Source organism: Drechmeria coniospora, chromosome 01, assembly GCF_001625195.1.
Source record: "Drechmeria coniospora strain ARSEF 6962 chromosome 01, whole genome shotgun sequence".
Classification (NCBI taxonomy): Eukaryota; Fungi; Ascomycota; class Sordariomycetes; order Hypocreales; family Ophiocordycipitaceae; genus Drechmeria; species Drechmeria coniospora.
The window spans coordinates 884,207-901,428 of NC_054389.1; the positions used below are offsets into that span (position 1 = coordinate 884,207).

The window sequence follows — 17,222 nt, forward strand, 5'->3', positions numbered from 1 at the left end:
TGATCTGCTACAGTCTACGGCACAAGCGATAGGCTACGATTACCATGCGCTTGAAAGTTACTGGCCACGAGGTCGTTGTAGCATTGGTGTCGATTCCTCTTGGATCATCCATGGTTTTAGGGGTCGACAACACTTGCTTGTAGGTACCGTGCACTGTAGTTGTGAGTATTACTGCAAGTGTGTTACAGCACTCACATGTACGTGCAGTGCAGGAGTACTGTAGTTGTAGGTGTATTGATGCTGGCGAACGGAGTACATGTAGATACGGAGTACTCCGTAGGTGCAAGTATATCGGCACTGTCCATGCAAGTGCCGTCCGTGCCTAGCACTGAACGTACAGAAAGGCTAATCGCGGTACTCCGTCCGGTATTACGGAGTAAAATCCAACTACGGTGTACGTCCTGTACTGTACTTTAGTAGGCACCAATTACTCTACAGTTGCTTAGTGGGCACAGCTGTGCAGCCCCCCAGTACAAGCACTGTATGTGCAGAGAACCTCGTACTGTACGTGCAAGTACTCCGTATAATTAGCTGCCGTGGACTTGGAGCTGGCCGCTTGTTTGCTCCGACCCAGAGCGCCCTAGCCCCATCCAATCATGCCTGCGGCGGCCACCAACCCCCCCCCCCCCCCACGGCGGCCCTCTACCGTCGCGGCAACCAGTTCAGCTTCCTCCCGTCTCTGCGTCTCCTGGCCTCTGCGTCTCCTCCATCCGATGTGGCCCATCTCCCCATCACGTCGCACGCCGTCTCCTCCCCTCCGTTCTTGACCGTTGCCACGTTGAATCCAAAACAAGCAAAGCAGCCCCCCCTCTGCGCCGTCGAAGCACCGCAACCATGGCCTCCCACGACGAGGATACGATGCCGGAGGAGACGCAGGGCTACAAGCTCTCCCAGCCCAAGCACAGCTTGGCCGAGTACCAGCAGATGGGTATGCAGCAGCCGTCGGCCTCGAGAGGCTCGTGACCGAGACGACGTTGACCATGGCAGACGCCGGTGACGAGTCCCTCCAGAGGTACAAGGAATCCCTCGGCCTCGGCGGCGGCAAGGACATCTCGGACCCCGACGACGCCCGCGTCTGCATCATCCTCGCCCTCACCATGGACTCGCCGGGCCGGCCGGCCGTCACCATCGACCTCGCCACGGCCGGCAGCGAACGGACGCTCAAGGACAAGCCGTTCAAGATCAAGGAGGGCGCCAAGTTCACCATGAGCGCCCAGTTCAAGGTCCAGCACGAGATCCTCAGCGGCCTGCACTACGTCCAGGTGGTCAAGCGCAAGGGCATCAAGGTTTCCAAGGACTCGGAGATGATTGTGCGTCCCGCGCCGCCCGCCGCCCGTCGCGGGGATGCCGGCTGACGCCTCGCAGGGAAGCTACGCGCCCAACACGGACAAGCAGACCACCTACGTCAAAAAGTGTAGGCGTGCCCTTCCGTCGTCTCTCCCCCCTTCGTCCTCGCGCTGACCCTGCCCCCGCAGTCCAGGAGGAGGAGGCCCCCTCGGGCATGCTGGCCCGCGGCCACTACAACGCCATCTCGAGCTTCGTCGACGACGACAAGAAGAAGCATCTCGAGTTTGAATGGAGCTTCGACATTGCCAAGGACTGGTGAGCCGGATCCGCCCGGCCGGCATTTGCCCTGGTCGTTGGCGTCACGAGAAAAACGAGCATGCATGCCTGCCGTGGAGAGCAAATTTTCGCATAGGACGACGACATCTAAATACATGACAAACCCACACCACCATCCGCCCCATCATCCGCCGTCACAGAAAGTAGTCCGGCAGCGCGTTGCCGTCGGCCGACTTCTCGCCGCCCGGCTGCTGGTCCTTGTGCACGTCGTTCTCCGGCGCCGCGGCAAAGACGTTGAAGAACCTCTCCCCGCCGTCGCTCACCTCGAGCACGCTCGCCATGTTGCCGCACCTGTAGCAGTAGTTGGGCGCGCTCCACACCGTGCTCAGCCGGTCGTCGTAGAGCACCTGGAAGCCTTCCTGGCACAGCTGGTGCGCGCGTAGGATGTGGCACATGCCGTTGACGGCGAGGAACTTCTTCACCACCTGGGCGCCAAACGTGTAGCCCGCGCCCCGCGGCGAGAGCGAGAACTCGTCTCGCTCGGGGTCCGGGTCGGACCAGACGAGGTCGGCCATGGGACCCTCGTGCGGGATCTCGCGGAATCGATCGATGATCTTGATCTGGTCGATGGAGTGAATCGACGGCGACAGGCCTGCTCCGTCAGCTCAGCGCGACGCCGGGCGGCGAGGGTGGGGCCACGTACCGCCGTGGACGCAGAATATTTGGTTGTCGATGACGACGCTCAGCGTGAGAAAGTCAAACATGTCGGTGAAGTAGTGCCACACGTTGGCGTTGCCGTACTTGCGCGAGCACTCGGTGTAGAAGCCGTACGACTGGGTGACGCCGCGAGACTCGTGGTTCCCGCGAATCAAATGCACGCGATCGGGGTATCGTAGCTTCAAGCAGACAAGGAGGGAGATGGTCTCGACGCTGAACATGCCGCGGTCGACGTAGTCGCCTGGAGCCCTCTGTCAGCTCGACCTCTGCGCCGTCCGCCGCGAGCCGAGGCCTGGCGCCTACCGAGGAAGAGGTAGTTCGTGTCGGGGCAGTAGCCGCCGATGCGGAAAATTTCAATCAGGTCGAAGAACTGCCCGTGGATGTCGCCGACGACGGTGATGGGCGCCTTGACGTGGACGACGTTGCTCTCGCGCATGAGCAGCTCCTTCGTCTTGGCGCATATCGCCTCGATGACCGACTCGGCGAGGAGCTCCTTTTTGTAGAGCCGCGCGATGCACTCGTCGAGATCGACGGACGCTGACGGTGGTCAGCCGCGAACGGGCCCCACGACGAAGCGAGCGGCTCACCTGGCAGGCTGGGCATGCTTTCGACTCGGCCGGGCCGTCTGTCCGGCCTTTGCGCTATCGAAATCGGATTTCACGAGGGGCGGCCCGTGGGCGCTGGCTTCATCGACGACGGCGGCTTCGAACGAGGGCAAGAACTGGGGCGCGCGAGGCCTGCACCAACATGATTAAGACCACTGGTTGCGGGCGCGGCCGAGAGTCGGACGGTGAATTCTCAGGCGATCATCGGGAGGAGAGGGGGGGTGATTCCAGAGTCGCCGCGTTGAATGTCGCCGCGTTGAATGCCGCTGCGTTGAATGTTGCCGCGTTGAATGTTGCCGCAGTTGGATTCAGCCTGGTGGTGTTTTGCTGCTCGAGCTCAAGGCCCACCGAGGAGGGGAGAGCTAGCGCTTCCAGAGAACGGTGGAAGCTGCACTGTAATACTGTAGGTACTTACCAATGGGCGACGGCAGTTCGGTAGGCGCTTGACCTTTTTTTCTTGGTAAATTTTTCACAAGCAGGCCTTCGTAGAGATCCATCTTAAACTAAAGCCAGCCCAAGGAGTTGAGTTTCGCACCATGCACCGAGACGATAAAACTTAAAACGAGGCTCTTGGCCGCCTCTCGACCCTTGGTTGCGCGAACAATGTAGGTGATACAGCGAGTACTCGCTGCGACTATCAAGTACAGCTAAGTACGGAGTAAGTACTAGGTACAGTAATACGCTACTCCGTGCTGTACCTCGCAGGTTGGTAATACACTACAGGTACAAGTATAGGTACCAGTATAAGTACAAGTATGGGCACAGGTATAGGCACAAGCATAGGTACAAGTACTGTATAGGTACAGGTATAGGAACAGGTATAGGTACAAGCACAGCACAGTACAGGGGCCTAGCCACTGTGCATAGCCGCATATCGCGTTGCCGTCATGCTCCGTACCCGCACATGTACTTACTTAACTACATTTTCGGGTAAACGCATCTGCATTCTCCCGTCCTCGATGGGCGGTGAACTCGTCATCGCCTCGCCCACGACGACGAAATTTGTTCCGTTAGTGCTGCCAATGATCCCTGTCAGATCGGTTAAGCTACGGCACCCCTTATGAGCACCTCGCTGTCGAATGGCCCGTGCGTTGTCTCACGTGTTAGCCTGCCTCGACCGCCCCGAATCCATCTCGAGCTCGAGCTCAAAGGTGCTGCAACTCGACCCGTTGCCGTCGGCTCCTCGTTCGAACCCTCCTCCGTCTGATGCCTCCCGCCGCCTCGCGACGTATCCCCTCTCCCCCGTCCGTCTGCCTGATGTAGTGTTACCGCAGTGTCATCAACAGGCTTGGGGAGGGGATTCCTGGATCCTGGGCCACAACGTCCGTCTCATTCGTCACCGTCAGTCACTGTTTGCTACCGCCCCGATTGCGAGCGTTTCGTCCACATCTCTTTCAGCAGCCACTCGCATCACCACCTCAAAATCACTCCCTTCAGCTTATATCTCGGCGAAAAATCCCGACGGGGGCGAGCGTACCCGAGGACTGCCGACGCGATACGTTGCCCGTCATCCTAGGTCGGCAGCATCCGCTCGTCGTCGTCTTGCCCGTCATCGTATCACGGCCCGTTGGCACCATCCACCATTTCCTCTACTTCTCGGAAATTGTGAATTGTTGGAATGGCAGAACCGTTTCCCGGCCACGGTGGCCAAGCCCAGGAACCGCAATGTTATAATTGTGGTGCGGTAGGGCACTGGGCAGTCGCCTGCCCCGAACCCACGAGGTCAACCCCTGCGTAGGCGCCCCTACCATGGCATTCGTCGAGGCCAAGCTGATTCGTTGCAGTGGTTTGGCTGCGTGGCGGAGCTCTTCGAACAAAGGCCAGCATAAAAAGGGCCACAACCACGGCCCCAAGCCGAGAGGCCCCATCATCACCAAATACGCGCCTCCACCACCGCCGCAACCACTCCAGGCGTACGGCGCAGGGGTCGGCCATTATCAAAACCCTCCCGCCGCAAGTCAGCAGCATCCCGCCGTGTATGTTGCGCCGGCAAACCACCAGCATCACTACATCACGCCGCCTCCTTATCCGGCGTACTCCCACCCGGCCTACGGGTACCCCAATCCGGGATATCCTCCCCCGTCTCCTCCGTCTCCTTACCCGCCGGCACAGTATAGCCCGCCTGGCAACATGCCGCCGCCGCCGCCGGGATTTCTTGCACCGGCTCCCCCGCCACCAGCATCTCTAGGACCATTCCCTCCAGGACCTCACCCGCCAAGGCATCCGCCGCCGCGGCCGTGCCCTTCGGCTAGGCCACCGCTCGAATACCAGGCCTCGCATTACAACCAATCATATCCATCGCCATCCTGTTACGGACCTGCTTCCTCTTCGCCCCCTGCTCGTGCCAAACGACACCAAGCACGTCCCGGAATAGCGTCGCCGGGGCCGACCTCGGTCCCGCCGAGTCCTCAGGGCTCGAGGATGAGTCACCCGCTGCCTCCAAAACCGCCGCCAAGTCTTGATCAGGTCAAGACCCAGCGTGACAATCGCAGCAGACGAAAGCTCGACCGTCAACCCAACAATCAGGACAGGCGTGGTAGAGACCAAAACACCAGCGCCAGATCGCACCATCTTGGTTCACATCACGATGCATCGCATCCGCCATCATCATCCACCAGTCGCCGCTCGTCCCAGAGCTCACCCCCGAAGGACCAGGAGAATGCATTCATTGCGGAAAGGCGGTCTTCTCAGGGTAGCCCATGCAACGACAGAACTCACCATGTTGTCTCCGCGAAGCAGCTGGATGCTTCGAACCCCCCACGAGATTCATTGAAGAACAATGTGATTGAGACAGAAGCCTCGGATAATCGAGAGGACGCCATCACAGCTCCTGACGCATGTTCTTTTCGCAGTGGCACCAAGAGAGATGAGACATCGAGAGATGAGATATCGAGAGATGAGACACCGAGAGATGAGACACCAAAGACGGCGGCAATGGAAACTCTCCAGGTACCGGCCAATGCCGATGGATCAGACGACCCCGGTGACACGCCCGTGATGCCTGATGCCGTCAAGGCCGACTCGTCGTCGACTGCAGGTACATCGGAGGGCCGTGCTGAAACCTCGGACTCTTTCACCGTCAATGGCGAAACTGCCGAGCCTAGGACGTTGGTGGAAACGGAGGAGGGAGAAATTCCCGACGAAGAAGCCGGCAATCCTGCGGCGCGAAAGTGGGAACCGACGGAAGAGCCCAAAAAGTGTTGGCCACCATTGGATGACCAAAAGACACGCAAACGTCGACACAGCAGCGAAGCAGACAAACATCGGAACCTGAAGAAGCCCAGGTCGTACAGCCCGGAGCAAAGAAGCGATAGAATCAGCGACAATGGCGTTGCTCATGACCTCTGGGAAGGCATTCGAGTTCCAAGACAAGCCGATCGCAAGCGACTAGACTCCAATCGATCTCGCTCTAGGCACTCATCTGCTTCATCCGCCTCCACAAAGTCTTCGGATCTCAATTCCTTGGAGGCAGAGCTTCTAGGTCGCTCGGCCAAAAAGAAGCAGCAAACCCCAAGTCCGTCGTCGCGTCCTCGTCCAGAGCGGGTGGTCCCGTTCATGGCCAAGCGCCGGCAGACGAACACCAACTCAGCCTACAGGTACATCTCTTGCTCTCGCCTATGCTGGACGTGGCTAACGGACGCAGTCGACGATGGTAGACGCGAGCTGTCTAATGACGGCGGCAAAGCTCCGCGGTTGGCCGAAATGCGATGCCTGCCTTTTCGCCCCCTTCACACATTATTTTACGTGCGTCTGGACATCTGGTTCCGTTCCACCCCCCCCAACATATATGCTCTGTTTGTACATTGCACATTTTGTGTCGTAGCGGCAAGCTACGGCAGTCCCCCTTACCATCAGGCCTCATGACCGTCATGACCAAGCATTGCATGCATTAGCGTTTTTTCTTCCTTCTCTGACAAGATTTACAAAGCAAGCGTGGATCGTATGCACAAGAGTTTTTTTTTTTTTAGCGAATGTTGCAGCGTCGAGAAATGGCGAACGCGTCGGAAGGCATGATTCCATGGCACTCGAACCCTCATCCCTGTTCTTTCTGCTTCCTCGCATCAGGTAGACAAGAGACCTCTCCTGCACCAATAACTATTAGCGCTGAGCCGTTGATGTTGCATTGCCGGCCTAGGCCATTGCTTTTTGTGCACCCCGTTGCGGCATGGCAAATATGTATTATGGGCTACCCCTGAAGACGCCTTGTCGAACCTTGGGGCGTTCATTTACGCAGAAACACAACAAAACAAAAATCGAACTCTCCCAAACCCTGGTACCAGCTGGCTTGAAGCGATACAGCTTGTTGTGTTGGCTCAGACGGTTCGCGAATTGGCTGTTTCCTTCTTCTGACTCTCCTCTCTGCATCGAGACTGACCGAGAGACCGATAGCTGCTTGGCTCTTCACGATGCCTCCAATTTACTCATCGTCATCCTCTTCTTCCTCGAGCTCAGCCGCGTCGGCGGCATCAAGCGCATCCTTATCCTCCACGCGACTGATCTGGAAGCGCTTCCTCAGACGGTAGGCGATGGCGCGCTTTTTTGCAGAAGGGCTCTGCGTGAAGGCGCCGGATCCACCGAATGGCCCGGCCGCAGCGCTGTTGCGGACACGAACGATGCAAACGTTGCTCGCGCCGCCAACCTGCGCCTCGCACGTCATGCCCGGGGGCATCTGGACCTTCAATGGGAACTCAGTGTTGGTGGCCAGAGACAAGCCCCCGATGCCGAGTCCTGGAATGTCCTGGGTGACTTCGGCCCTTTGAAAGGCCGAAGGATCAGTGCCTCCGGACGTAGCGTCGATATCGGCCCTCATAGGGCCAGCACCGTCCTGGTTTATCTTTGAACCGTCAGCGCTACATCTCCAAGCCTGGAAGCCTGGGGGGGGGGTGCACATACCTGCCGAAAGACCATGGAAATCTCTCCCTGGTCGTTGGTGGTGGGAAGGCCACTCGTGGCCCCTTGGCCCGCCGTGTCAGCTACCATGGTCTCCTCAGCAAAGTTGCTCTTCTTGCCACCACCGCCGGCGGCACTGCCACGGCCGGCACCGCCGAGACCTCCGAGAAGACCGCCGAGGCCAGCACCCGCCCCGGCCCCAGCACCACCAAACAGTTTGCCGATTTGACGCTTATGCTCCTCACGGCGTTGCCGAGACCGGCCGAGGGCGGATAAGTCGTCCTCCTGGCCTGTGGCGCCATTGGCACCCTTGTTTCTCTGAGCGGTACCAGCACCAGTCATGAAGTACTCGATGGAAGCCGCAGCACTCACAGGACCACCACCCTCGGTGCGTCCGAGGGGACTGGCCTTGCCGTTGCTGATCTCACGATCCCTGATGATGGATGTATCGGCCTGAGAGCCGCAGCCGTTGCTGCTACAATCACGAGGAGTACCATCCGTTACTTGATGCAGTCAGCCTCGACCCAGCAGGGAGACGTCGTTTCTCGTACCGCCAAAACATGGCATGGACACGCCGTTGGCGCCCTCCATGGACGTGCAGAGCCCGTGAGCCCAGACGGCAACAACCAAGGTGGAGTATACAACGGCGGATCGCATGGTGGCGATGGGAATGGTTGAAGAATTCTGAAGAGGACAACGGCTGACGTTATCAGTATGCGGATACGAGCCACCAGCGTCTCAACGTCGAAGCCGAGTACGTTGCAAGAAAGAGGAAGTGCTGAAAGATGAGAATGTGGTGTAACTGGCAAATCACCGCATGGCTTTGCGAGGAAGGGCAAATATATAGACCATCTTCAGCAGGAGCATGCCAAAGCGTCTTCGCTGTCGGTTCCGGCCTGGGCCTGGCCCCCCCCTCTGTATCATGTCGACTGTGTAGGGGCGCTCTGCTGGGAGCCCGCAACGCACCGTAGTCGAGCAGCATGGGGCCATCGAGACGGATTCCTTCCGCGATAATGCGACAAGTCTGAGTTCAGATACATGATGGTGCCCTGCTTGAGGCTCTTGTCTGTTGCAGGAAGACCTAGAGGCTGTACCAGTAGCGGAGGCGAAGCGAAAACGAACTGGCCTGAAACGGGCTATCCAGAATACACTCAATGGTGTTGAAGAAGGACAGATCGGAGATACCAGGGTCCTGGAGTTTGGATAGGGTGAAGACGCTCCTGTCGGAACGTTCCGGATTCGCTGCCGTGAAGGGATGCGCATGCCAGGGCTGGCCATATGAGAGATGTCTGAGCGTGAGGGTGTCGCCTTGGCCGATGCCGAAGGGCTAGCCGCCTGAGCGTTGTGCTCAACCTTGATTTCGCCTTGATTTCGCCGTGGGTGGACGCACGGCCGAGACAAGCAGGGAGGTGCTCTGAAGGAGGTAGGGTGCAAGGTCTGTGATGACAGGTGGTCAGGGGTCGCTGGCGCACCGGCATGACTTGACATGGTGGAGTCAAGCTGACTTTGGTCGCGTTGCAGAGTCATGATAATGAAACCTGCAAGGTGCCGGAAGTCGCTGGTTCACTCCCACAGACGGGCCATGCAGTTCCGAAGACTCATGACAAACACAATACAGAAGGCAGTGTATGTATAGAGATTTACTGACGTGCGCAAAATCCATGGTGGCCATTGTTGGCCATGCAAATCCATCCTGCTGCGGTTTTCGGGCCGCCTTGGTGGAGTCGCGCATGAGAATTCGGGGTGGCTTACGCGGTGCGACCGGTTAGACCGGAGCCGGGTGGAGCATTCCCCACATGGGCCGGGGCCGGGGCCGGGGCATCACCGATATCACCAGCTGCGCGACTGGGCAGGTCAACGGAATGTCCCTTTTTTGTTCAAAAAGAACGACCTATGCACAAGGGGACATGTGGTGCAGATGACGCCCTGCGGGTCTTCCAACATGGGTTTTGTTTGCAGCAGAGGCCAGAAGTTGCACAATGTGTTTTAAAGTAGGCGGGCTCAGCCGGACGAACCCGGTGGCTATCAGTGTCTCGTTCTCCTGCTGTCAAACATCGACCTGTGGCGGAAATTTCACCATCGGCAGCCTCGCAGGCCAGGACCTTCTCGACGACAGAAAGGTACAATGGAGATGCCAAGGAACCCGTCGACGCGCGGCGGAATCATGCCAGTCGAATATCGCTGCATCACACCACCAGAGGGACATGACTTGATACGGAATCATACTTTGCAATATCGCTCGAATGGGTACCCAGACAGCCATTTCTTGCAAATCCCTGCTGAAATCTGTGCTGTGTTGCTGCCTAGGTCGAATACGTATTGGCATCGCCTCGTTCTGCTCATGTTTCTCGACTGTTTCAGATCCCTCCGCCGTCCCGTTGCGAAGCAGTTGCACGTGCTTTCAACATTGTCCGCTTCTGACCTCATCCTAGGAATCGAATCGTGCACGAGAACACCTCACAATCCAAGACGGAAGCCTGCGTAGCGCAATCATTCAATGTCCCTCGCTCCTTGCCGCCTCCAATCTGGTGCCAGGAATCTGGAATAATGAAATGCAATTTTTGTTTGCCCGCCTTCATGCCACATGCCACATACCGTGCTAAATGACTGTGTGGAGAGCGTAACGGAGAAAGGGTAGAATCGAAAGAGATATAAACATCGACAGGGACGGTTGTGGCCGGTTGCGAACCTCCTATACGATCAAGTAGTCAAACCCCATATCTTTGAGACCTTGCAACCAATTTAACACACCGGCGCCTGGGTCATCGTGCTGGCGATCCTGCATTCTCCACGTCGCCTTGAGCATCTCGATGGCGGTGAAGATGTAGCCCCACGAGCATGTCTCCCAGATGGCAAAGAGGCGCTTCAGCGACCAGGCTCTCTTCTCGGCCTCGCGCGTTTCGGCACCGGCGATGAAGGTGGGCCAGGAGGTAGCCTTGAAGTAGGGGTCGCCAACGTCCACCTGGCTCAGGTGGCTGAGAATGTCCCCCACGAGAGAGTCGGTGTCTACTCGACCGGCGGCCCGTGCCAAGGGCAGCGCCTGGACGATGTACAGGCAGGCGGCCGAACGGTGTGCCGACGCGACATGGGCACGACTCTCGATGTCGGACACGTTGGGCATGCGCCTCAGCTGCGAGGCCCAGGCGGGTATGTCGAAGAGAAGGGCCTTTTCGATGAGAGAGAGCGCCTCGTTGGCGGCCGACAGGGACCAGTCCGTGCAGGGCGTTTCGTACGAGAGCCGGGAGGCGGCTAGGATGACTTGAAGGATCTCGGCGGGGCAAGAGAGATAGCAGTTGACCTCGGTCCTCTTCATGACGGGCAGCAGCTCAAATGCATATCGAGCGATGCGGGCGGCGAGGGAAGGCGAGGCGAGGGTGGAGCCGAGGATGTGATATCTGCCCATTCGCCAGTCAGCTCCATCTTGGCAGCCAGGGGCGGCGACGACATGGGGTGACGTACATGAAGCAGTCGGTTACGACGCAGTCCCGCAGCATCCTGCCCGACGAACCGGCGACACTTTCGGGGGCGAGAAGGGAGAGCATGCTGCTTGCGCCTTCGAGGTGGGCCTGCCAGCCCTTGTCGTCGTTCCTCTCGAGGTCGATGAGGTCGAACTTGACAAAAAAGTGCACGGCCGCCAGCGCCACCTCGCTTCCCGCGGGCTCAAGGGTGTCGAGGACGCGTTGGAGGTGAGACATGGCCTTTTGCTTGGCGATGAGAGCATCGAGAAGGGCCTGACGAGAAACGACGTCCTTGGCCCTCAGGTGCGCGAGGTAGGCACCAGGGTCGTTGAGTCCCGCATGGACGGCGGTGATGGGCCGGAAGATGTTGGACCAGTGGATGGCGGACGTGGCTACGAGAATGTGGAGGAGCAGAGGATGCCTGTTGGTGAGCGGGATGAGCTCGCGGAATGGGTTACTGCCGGGGGCATCCCGAGCGACGAGGTCCTTGCAGACACAATTGGCAACTGGCACGGTCAGTTCCAGGGGGGGGGGGGGGGGGGAGAAGCGCCGAGAGGGAGGGACTCACAGTGGGCTAGATAGTATCGTGAGTTTCGGTCAAGGTCCTGGAAGATGGGATCCGTCAGGTTACTCATGGGAAAGCTGCTGCAGGGCGGGGAAGGCCATGCTGCGTCGGTGCTCGACGAGGTGTCTGCCGAAGGACACAAACTCCTGACGGTTGGCGTCACCAATGGATGTTGGGCACCTTGCCGGCAACGGTAGTGACTGTAGCTATGATTATGACTATGATTGCCATCGGGATGCTTGCGGCGGTCCTGCTGCTGCTGCTGCTGCTGCTGCTGCTGCTGCTGTTGCTGTTGCTGTTGCTGTTGCTGTTGCTGTTGCTGTTGCTGCTGCTGTTGCTGTTGCTGTTGCTGTTGCTGTTGCTGTTGCTGTTGCTGTTGCTGTTGCTGTTGCTGGTGCTGGTGCTGGTGTTGATAGATTTCAAGTTGAATTGGCTCCTGCCCCTGTTGCAACGATACCTCATGCGGGTCGTGCCTGCACTCGTAATTACCTTTATCTCGAATTTGACCCTCGGGAGCGGCAGGTGCATTGGCACCCCCGACGGTCCTGCTCCTGCTTTCGTTCCCGATCCCGATCCCATTCGCGTTTCCGCCAATAGCTTCATCTTCATCCGAGTCTCCTTGGTCTAGAAAGACATACGCTCTTCCACCGACATTCGTCCCAGAGCGTTCTTCCAGAACCCCTTGCTCCAGAAATCCATGGTCACCGACGTCCGTTCGGGAGCTCTCGTCGAGATCCTCGCAACAGCCATGAAGGTTGATATCCCAAGCCCGTCGTTGGCCGTGTGGTTGCCACGGCGGCGATGTCGAAGCCATTGTCGGCGGGGATCTTGATGCCGTCCCGAGACTCCCGCTTCTTCCACACTTGCTTTCGTGGCCGTCACTGGCCTGTGTCCACTGGGTCCAAACAAAGATCTTGCCGTAGCCGAGGCATGCCTGCCCCGTGACGGAGCATTTGTGGCATGTAGGCCATGAGCGATCGCAGCGCAAGCGTCGACGACGGCAGTTATGGCACGGCCTGCTGTCAGGCATACGCTGGCTTCGTGTCCAGTCTGCCGACTGTCCGAGAGAGGAGATGTGGTCGACCCCAGCCCCGGGCTTCGAGATGGCAAGGGCTGATGTTGAGAGGCAAGCCGCGGGCGTGTCGTTGGGTTCACTCGACTTTGCGTCCGTTCACGCTTCAATCCGAGGCAAGGATCGACCGGTGCTGTTTTTTCTGGATCGCTTGTACCGTCGTCGCGACGCTCTTTGCCGCCACTACCACACACGAGACGAAGAGGATTCGGCAGCGGCGCCGCCCGTCACGGCCTAATAGGCATCGGCATTGCCTTGAACCTTTCGCTTTCTTGCCCCTTCAACGAGCGTAACGGGGGCCAAGGCAGACGAGGCGAGATGGTGGTTGGGAACGGATGACGATACGTGGAAGGGCGATGGCGAGGGGCCGACGGCGAGTAGGAAGACGACAGCTGACCGTGGCTGCAGAGAAAGTTGTGTTTGGTGGCTCCATCCGAGCCATCCATATTACTAGGCATCCGAGGGAGACGGCGGTAGGCCACCGCTCCTCTGGCGCTCATGCTCGTCGCGAAAACTCCACCGGCTCTGGCGATGCTGGCCCCCTTCAACGACATCCGGTACCGGCATCCCGGTCCCGATTGGGAAAGCAAACGGCAGGTCTTGCAGCCGATTTCCGGCGGCACCTGCGCGGGTGAGAAGGACCGGTGAATTGCCATGGTCGCCCGTGTGCTCGGAATGGGCCCATCTCGTGGCTGCAGAAGCTGTGGCCACTACCCTGTCCGGTCCACTTGAATCCAACCAGACGCTGGTCGGTGACGGGAACGCGTGAACCATGTCGGCATACGCCGCGCTGATGCCGCGCTGAGATATATTGGCTTGCCGGGAACCTTGTCGTCGTTGGCTGGAGGGAGCAGTTCTAGCCCCCATCGAAGGCTGCGGTCCGAAAGATTGGTAACGATGCCAAGCGATGGCTGTACGGCCCTCCCATTTGTCACCACCGTATCATATGCTTGCATGAAACCTTGTTGGCGCCGGATATCCGCTGCGCTCTTGTCGATTCGTCCGAGACGAGACCATTGACGACTGCTGTGGCGCTCATGCTTGCCATGTTGCGCCTCGAACCCGTCTCCTCCCTCCGTGTCCATGAGCCGAGCCGTTATTATTTCTCTGCGGCCAATCGGATACTATGTGTCCGAGGGCAAACATGACGAGGTAGCGCATGCTGAAAATGCGGCCGCCGTGGTGCGGCATCCTCGAATCGTGGAGTGAGTGAGCTGCATGATGCTTTGCTTGGAAGGACTGTGCCGGCAGCAAAAGCCGGCTTCGACGTCCAGATGATGCGTCGCCCATGGATTGCTGTATGCTGCTCGAAAGCCGAATCGATGGATATTGAAGAGAGGTTATGGCATGACGAGAAGAAGAGAGATGGATCCTTCCCGCTCGTTATGATATGCGCTCTGCCAACTTTCCGCACGCTTTCTGCAAGTGTTGGGCCGCTCACGTTGGCAAAACAACAGCGACGAAGAAAACATTGCTCGACGACCACAACAACACACAAAAGGTAGATGAAAAAAAAAAGCGCATGGTCATGCTCTCCAAGAGCGTATGCCACTGCCATGCTCCTTTGGAGGACGAGGTGACGACTCCTGTCACTATTTCCGACAGATGACTTCGCCCGAGGGAACGGAAAACCAAGCATTTTCCAGCTCTCCCCATCGTCTCCACACGCGGGCAACCGTCTCGAGCTCCTCGGTGGTGGCGATGCCTCCCTCGACGGCGGTTTTGGCAAAGGCCGAAGCGACGGTTCTCTCGGCCCACAGGCCCGACCACCAATCAATCTCATCCTTGGTGCTGTAGCACCAGCTCGTGGAGCTGCAGGCCATGCTCGCCGCATCGAAGCCGGCTTCGCGGGCCCAGGCGTGGATCATACGGCCGGCGTCGGGTTCGCCGCCGTTGAACTTGGCCAGCTTCCGATAGAGGGCGCGCCAGTCTTCCATGCCATCGAGGTCGGGGTACCAGGCGAAGGAGCCGTAGTCGGACTCGCGGGCGGCGACGATGGCGCCCGGCTTGGCGACCCGCCGCATCTCCCTGAGAACTCCGACGGCGTCGTTGACGTGCTGGAGGACTTGGTGGCAGCAGACGACGTCGAAGGTGTCGTCGCCAAAGTGGAGAGCGTTGGCGTCGCCTTGGACAAAGTCGACGTTTGTCAGGCCCCTCTGCTCGGCGAGCTCGCGGGCCTTGACGAGCACGTCGGCGGCCCGTTCGAGCCCCGTGACGTGGCCGTCGGGCACGTAGGCAGCCAGATCAACGGTGATGGTGCCGGGGCCGCAGCCGATGTCGAGAATCTTCATGCCGGCCTTGAGGTGAGGCAAGAGGTAGGCGGCCGAGTTTTGGGCCGTGCGCCAGGTGTGGGAGCGCAGGACGGACGCATGATGGCCGTGGGTATACGTCGCCGCTTCCGATTTGCGGACCATGGCGGAGGGACGACGCTTTGTGACGAAGAGTCCCTTTGTGACGAAGAGTGTCGAGGGATGGGATGCTCACCGAGGCCAAGGTTGGTAAAGGGTGTGTCGATGCGTACGTCGAAGCCGGCAATGGAGGTGCCAAGGCAGGTACGTATTCGCAGGCACAGCCTTGTACATACATACATACACACACTCACACTTACACTTACACTTACCCTTACTCTTACACTTATACTTACACCCACTCTTACACTACCCTTACACTTTTACTTACATTTATACTTTTACTTATACTTACACTTATCCTTATACCTATACTTACACTTACACTTATACTTACACTTACTCTTACTCTTATTTTACTATTACCCTTTTACTTATTTCCTTTACTTTTCTATTTTTTTTTCTAATCTCTTTTTTTACTTTTACTATTACTTAATTTATTATATAAACTTATTATTTTATTCTTCTTCTCTCTTTATTCCCTTATTTTACTATTTTTATACTTTTACTTATAACTCCCTTATTTTTATACTTTATATTTCTACTTTTACTAACCCTATATCTTTACTTTTATAAACCTATATCCTTATTTATACTTACCTTATATATTTCCTTTTACTTTCCTAATCCCTTTATTTATAATTACCTTATACTTATATTTCTTTTTTTTATATACTTATCCTCTTTTATACCCCTACTTTTACTATCTTTTATCCTATTATTACTCTTATATATATATATCTCCTTCTTATATTTATTTTAATCCTATACCCTTACTTTTCTTATTTTTATTCTTTTTTTTATCTACTTATCCTCTTTTATACCCCTATCTTTACTATCTTTTATATTATTATTATTCTTTTATAATACTATATATATTCCTTTTTATACTTATCCTAATTCTATACCCTTATTTTTCTTATTCTTATTCTATTTCTTTTCCTTACTTATATACTTATATATATATTTATATTTACTTTAATACCTATACCTATACATATTTTTCTTATTCCTCTTAATCTATTTATACTATTACTATTTATTTTATCCCTATATTTTATATACTTTATAACTTTAACTATTCTTCCTCTTTACTATTTTATAAAACTTACTCTATAAATATACTTTACTCTACCTTATACTCTTATTCTTACCTACCCTATATATATTTACTTTTACTTACCCTATATATTTACTATATATCCCTATTTTTACTAACCCTATATATCTACCCTATATTTCTATTTTAACCTACCCTATATTTAATCCTTCTTACTCTTTATACTTTTATTTTTATTTCTACTATATATTTAATCCTACTTATCCTATACTTTTACTTTTACTATCCCTCTTTATTTACCTATACCTATTACTATATATACTCTTCTTACTATTACTTACCTCTTTATACTATTATTATTTATCTTATCCCTATATATATTATACTTTCTTTTTTTTAAAATTATTCTTTTTATATCTTAAACTATAATAATATCCTTCAATACTTATTTTACTTTTTCATTTTATATATACTCTATTTATTATATACTTTAATATATACTTTTATTCTTCCTATACTTACTTATATACTATTTTATTTTTCTTTCCTTAACTATCTTTTCTATATTCTATTCTTTATATAATTATATTTTTTACTATTTACTATTATACTTATAACCATACTAACTTTACATTTACTATTTTATCTATTATTATAAATATATCATATATTATTCTATTTATACATTTTAATCTTAACCTATTTATTTACTTATTTATATACTTTCCTACCTACTTATTTACCTACTTATTTACTTTCTTTCCTTCTTACTTATATATATATATACTTACCTACTTATATACTTATTTACTTAACTATATTATTACTTAAATAATTACTTATTTACTTATTACAATTTTATTTTATTTACTTACTTACCTACT

At 54.8% G+C, this 17,222-nt stretch overlaps 7 protein-coding genes across 7 annotated transcripts; 2 read left to right on the top strand and 5 right to left on the bottom strand.

The window, feature by feature from the left end:
* Positions 1-834: 834 nt before the first annotated feature.
* Positions 835-1,606, top strand: DCS_00224 (uncharacterized protein; the record flags this gene model as incomplete). Its single annotated transcript, XM_040797565.1, has 4 exons — positions 835-928; positions 988-1,310; positions 1,366-1,414; positions 1,476-1,606. The coding sequence occupies 4 exons, from the start codon at positions 835-837 to the stop codon at positions 1,604-1,606; spliced, it is 597 nt and encodes a 198-aa protein (XP_040658448.1).
* A 151-nt stretch (positions 1,607-1,757) lies between these two features.
* Positions 1,758-2,883, bottom strand: DCS_00225 (uncharacterized protein; the record flags this gene model as incomplete). The annotated part of the gene is made up of 4 exons (XM_040797566.1): positions 1,758-2,215; positions 2,267-2,521; positions 2,584-2,817; positions 2,868-2,883. The coding sequence occupies 4 exons, from the start codon at positions 2,881-2,883 to the stop codon at positions 1,758-1,760; spliced, it is 963 nt and encodes a 320-aa protein (XP_040658449.1).
* A 1,751-nt stretch (positions 2,884-4,634) lies between these two features.
* On the top strand, positions 4,635-6,749 carry DCS_00226 (uncharacterized protein; the record flags this gene model as incomplete). Its single annotated transcript, XM_040797567.1, has 1 exon — positions 4,635-6,749. The coding sequence occupies one exon, from the start codon at positions 4,635-4,637 to the stop codon at positions 6,747-6,749; it is 2,115 nt and encodes a 704-aa protein (XP_040658450.1).
* Positions 6,750-7,302: 553 nt separating this feature from the next.
* On the bottom strand, positions 7,303-8,432 carry DCS_00227 (cell surface protein; the record flags this gene model as incomplete). The annotated part of the gene is made up of 3 exons (XM_040797568.1): positions 7,303-7,719; positions 7,779-8,250; positions 8,347-8,432. The coding sequence occupies 3 exons, from the start codon at positions 8,430-8,432 to the stop codon at positions 7,303-7,305; spliced, it is 975 nt and encodes a 324-aa protein (XP_040658451.1).
* A 2,035-nt stretch (positions 8,433-10,467) lies between these two features.
* On the bottom strand, positions 10,468-12,612 carry DCS_00228 (uncharacterized protein; the record flags this gene model as incomplete). Its single annotated transcript, XM_040797569.1, has 3 exons — positions 10,468-11,170; positions 11,235-11,739; positions 11,802-12,612. The coding sequence occupies 3 exons, from the start codon at positions 12,610-12,612 to the stop codon at positions 10,468-10,470; spliced, it is 2,019 nt and encodes a 672-aa protein (XP_040658452.1).
* Positions 12,613-13,320: 708 nt separating this feature from the next.
* DCS_00229 (uncharacterized protein) lies at positions 13,321-13,644 on the bottom strand (the record flags this gene model as incomplete). Its single annotated transcript, XM_040797570.1, has 1 exon — positions 13,321-13,644. One exon carries the CDS (start codon positions 13,642-13,644, stop codon positions 13,321-13,323), a length of 324 nt encoding a protein of 107 aa, XP_040658453.1.
* An 818-nt stretch (positions 13,645-14,462) lies between these two features.
* DCS_00230 (ubiE/COQ5 methyltransferase) lies at positions 14,463-15,284 on the bottom strand (the record flags this gene model as incomplete). The annotated part of the gene is made up of 1 exon (XM_040797571.1): positions 14,463-15,284. The coding sequence occupies one exon, from the start codon at positions 15,282-15,284 to the stop codon at positions 14,463-14,465; it is 822 nt and encodes a 273-aa protein (XP_040658454.1).
* Positions 15,285-17,222: the final 1,938 nt, after the last annotated feature.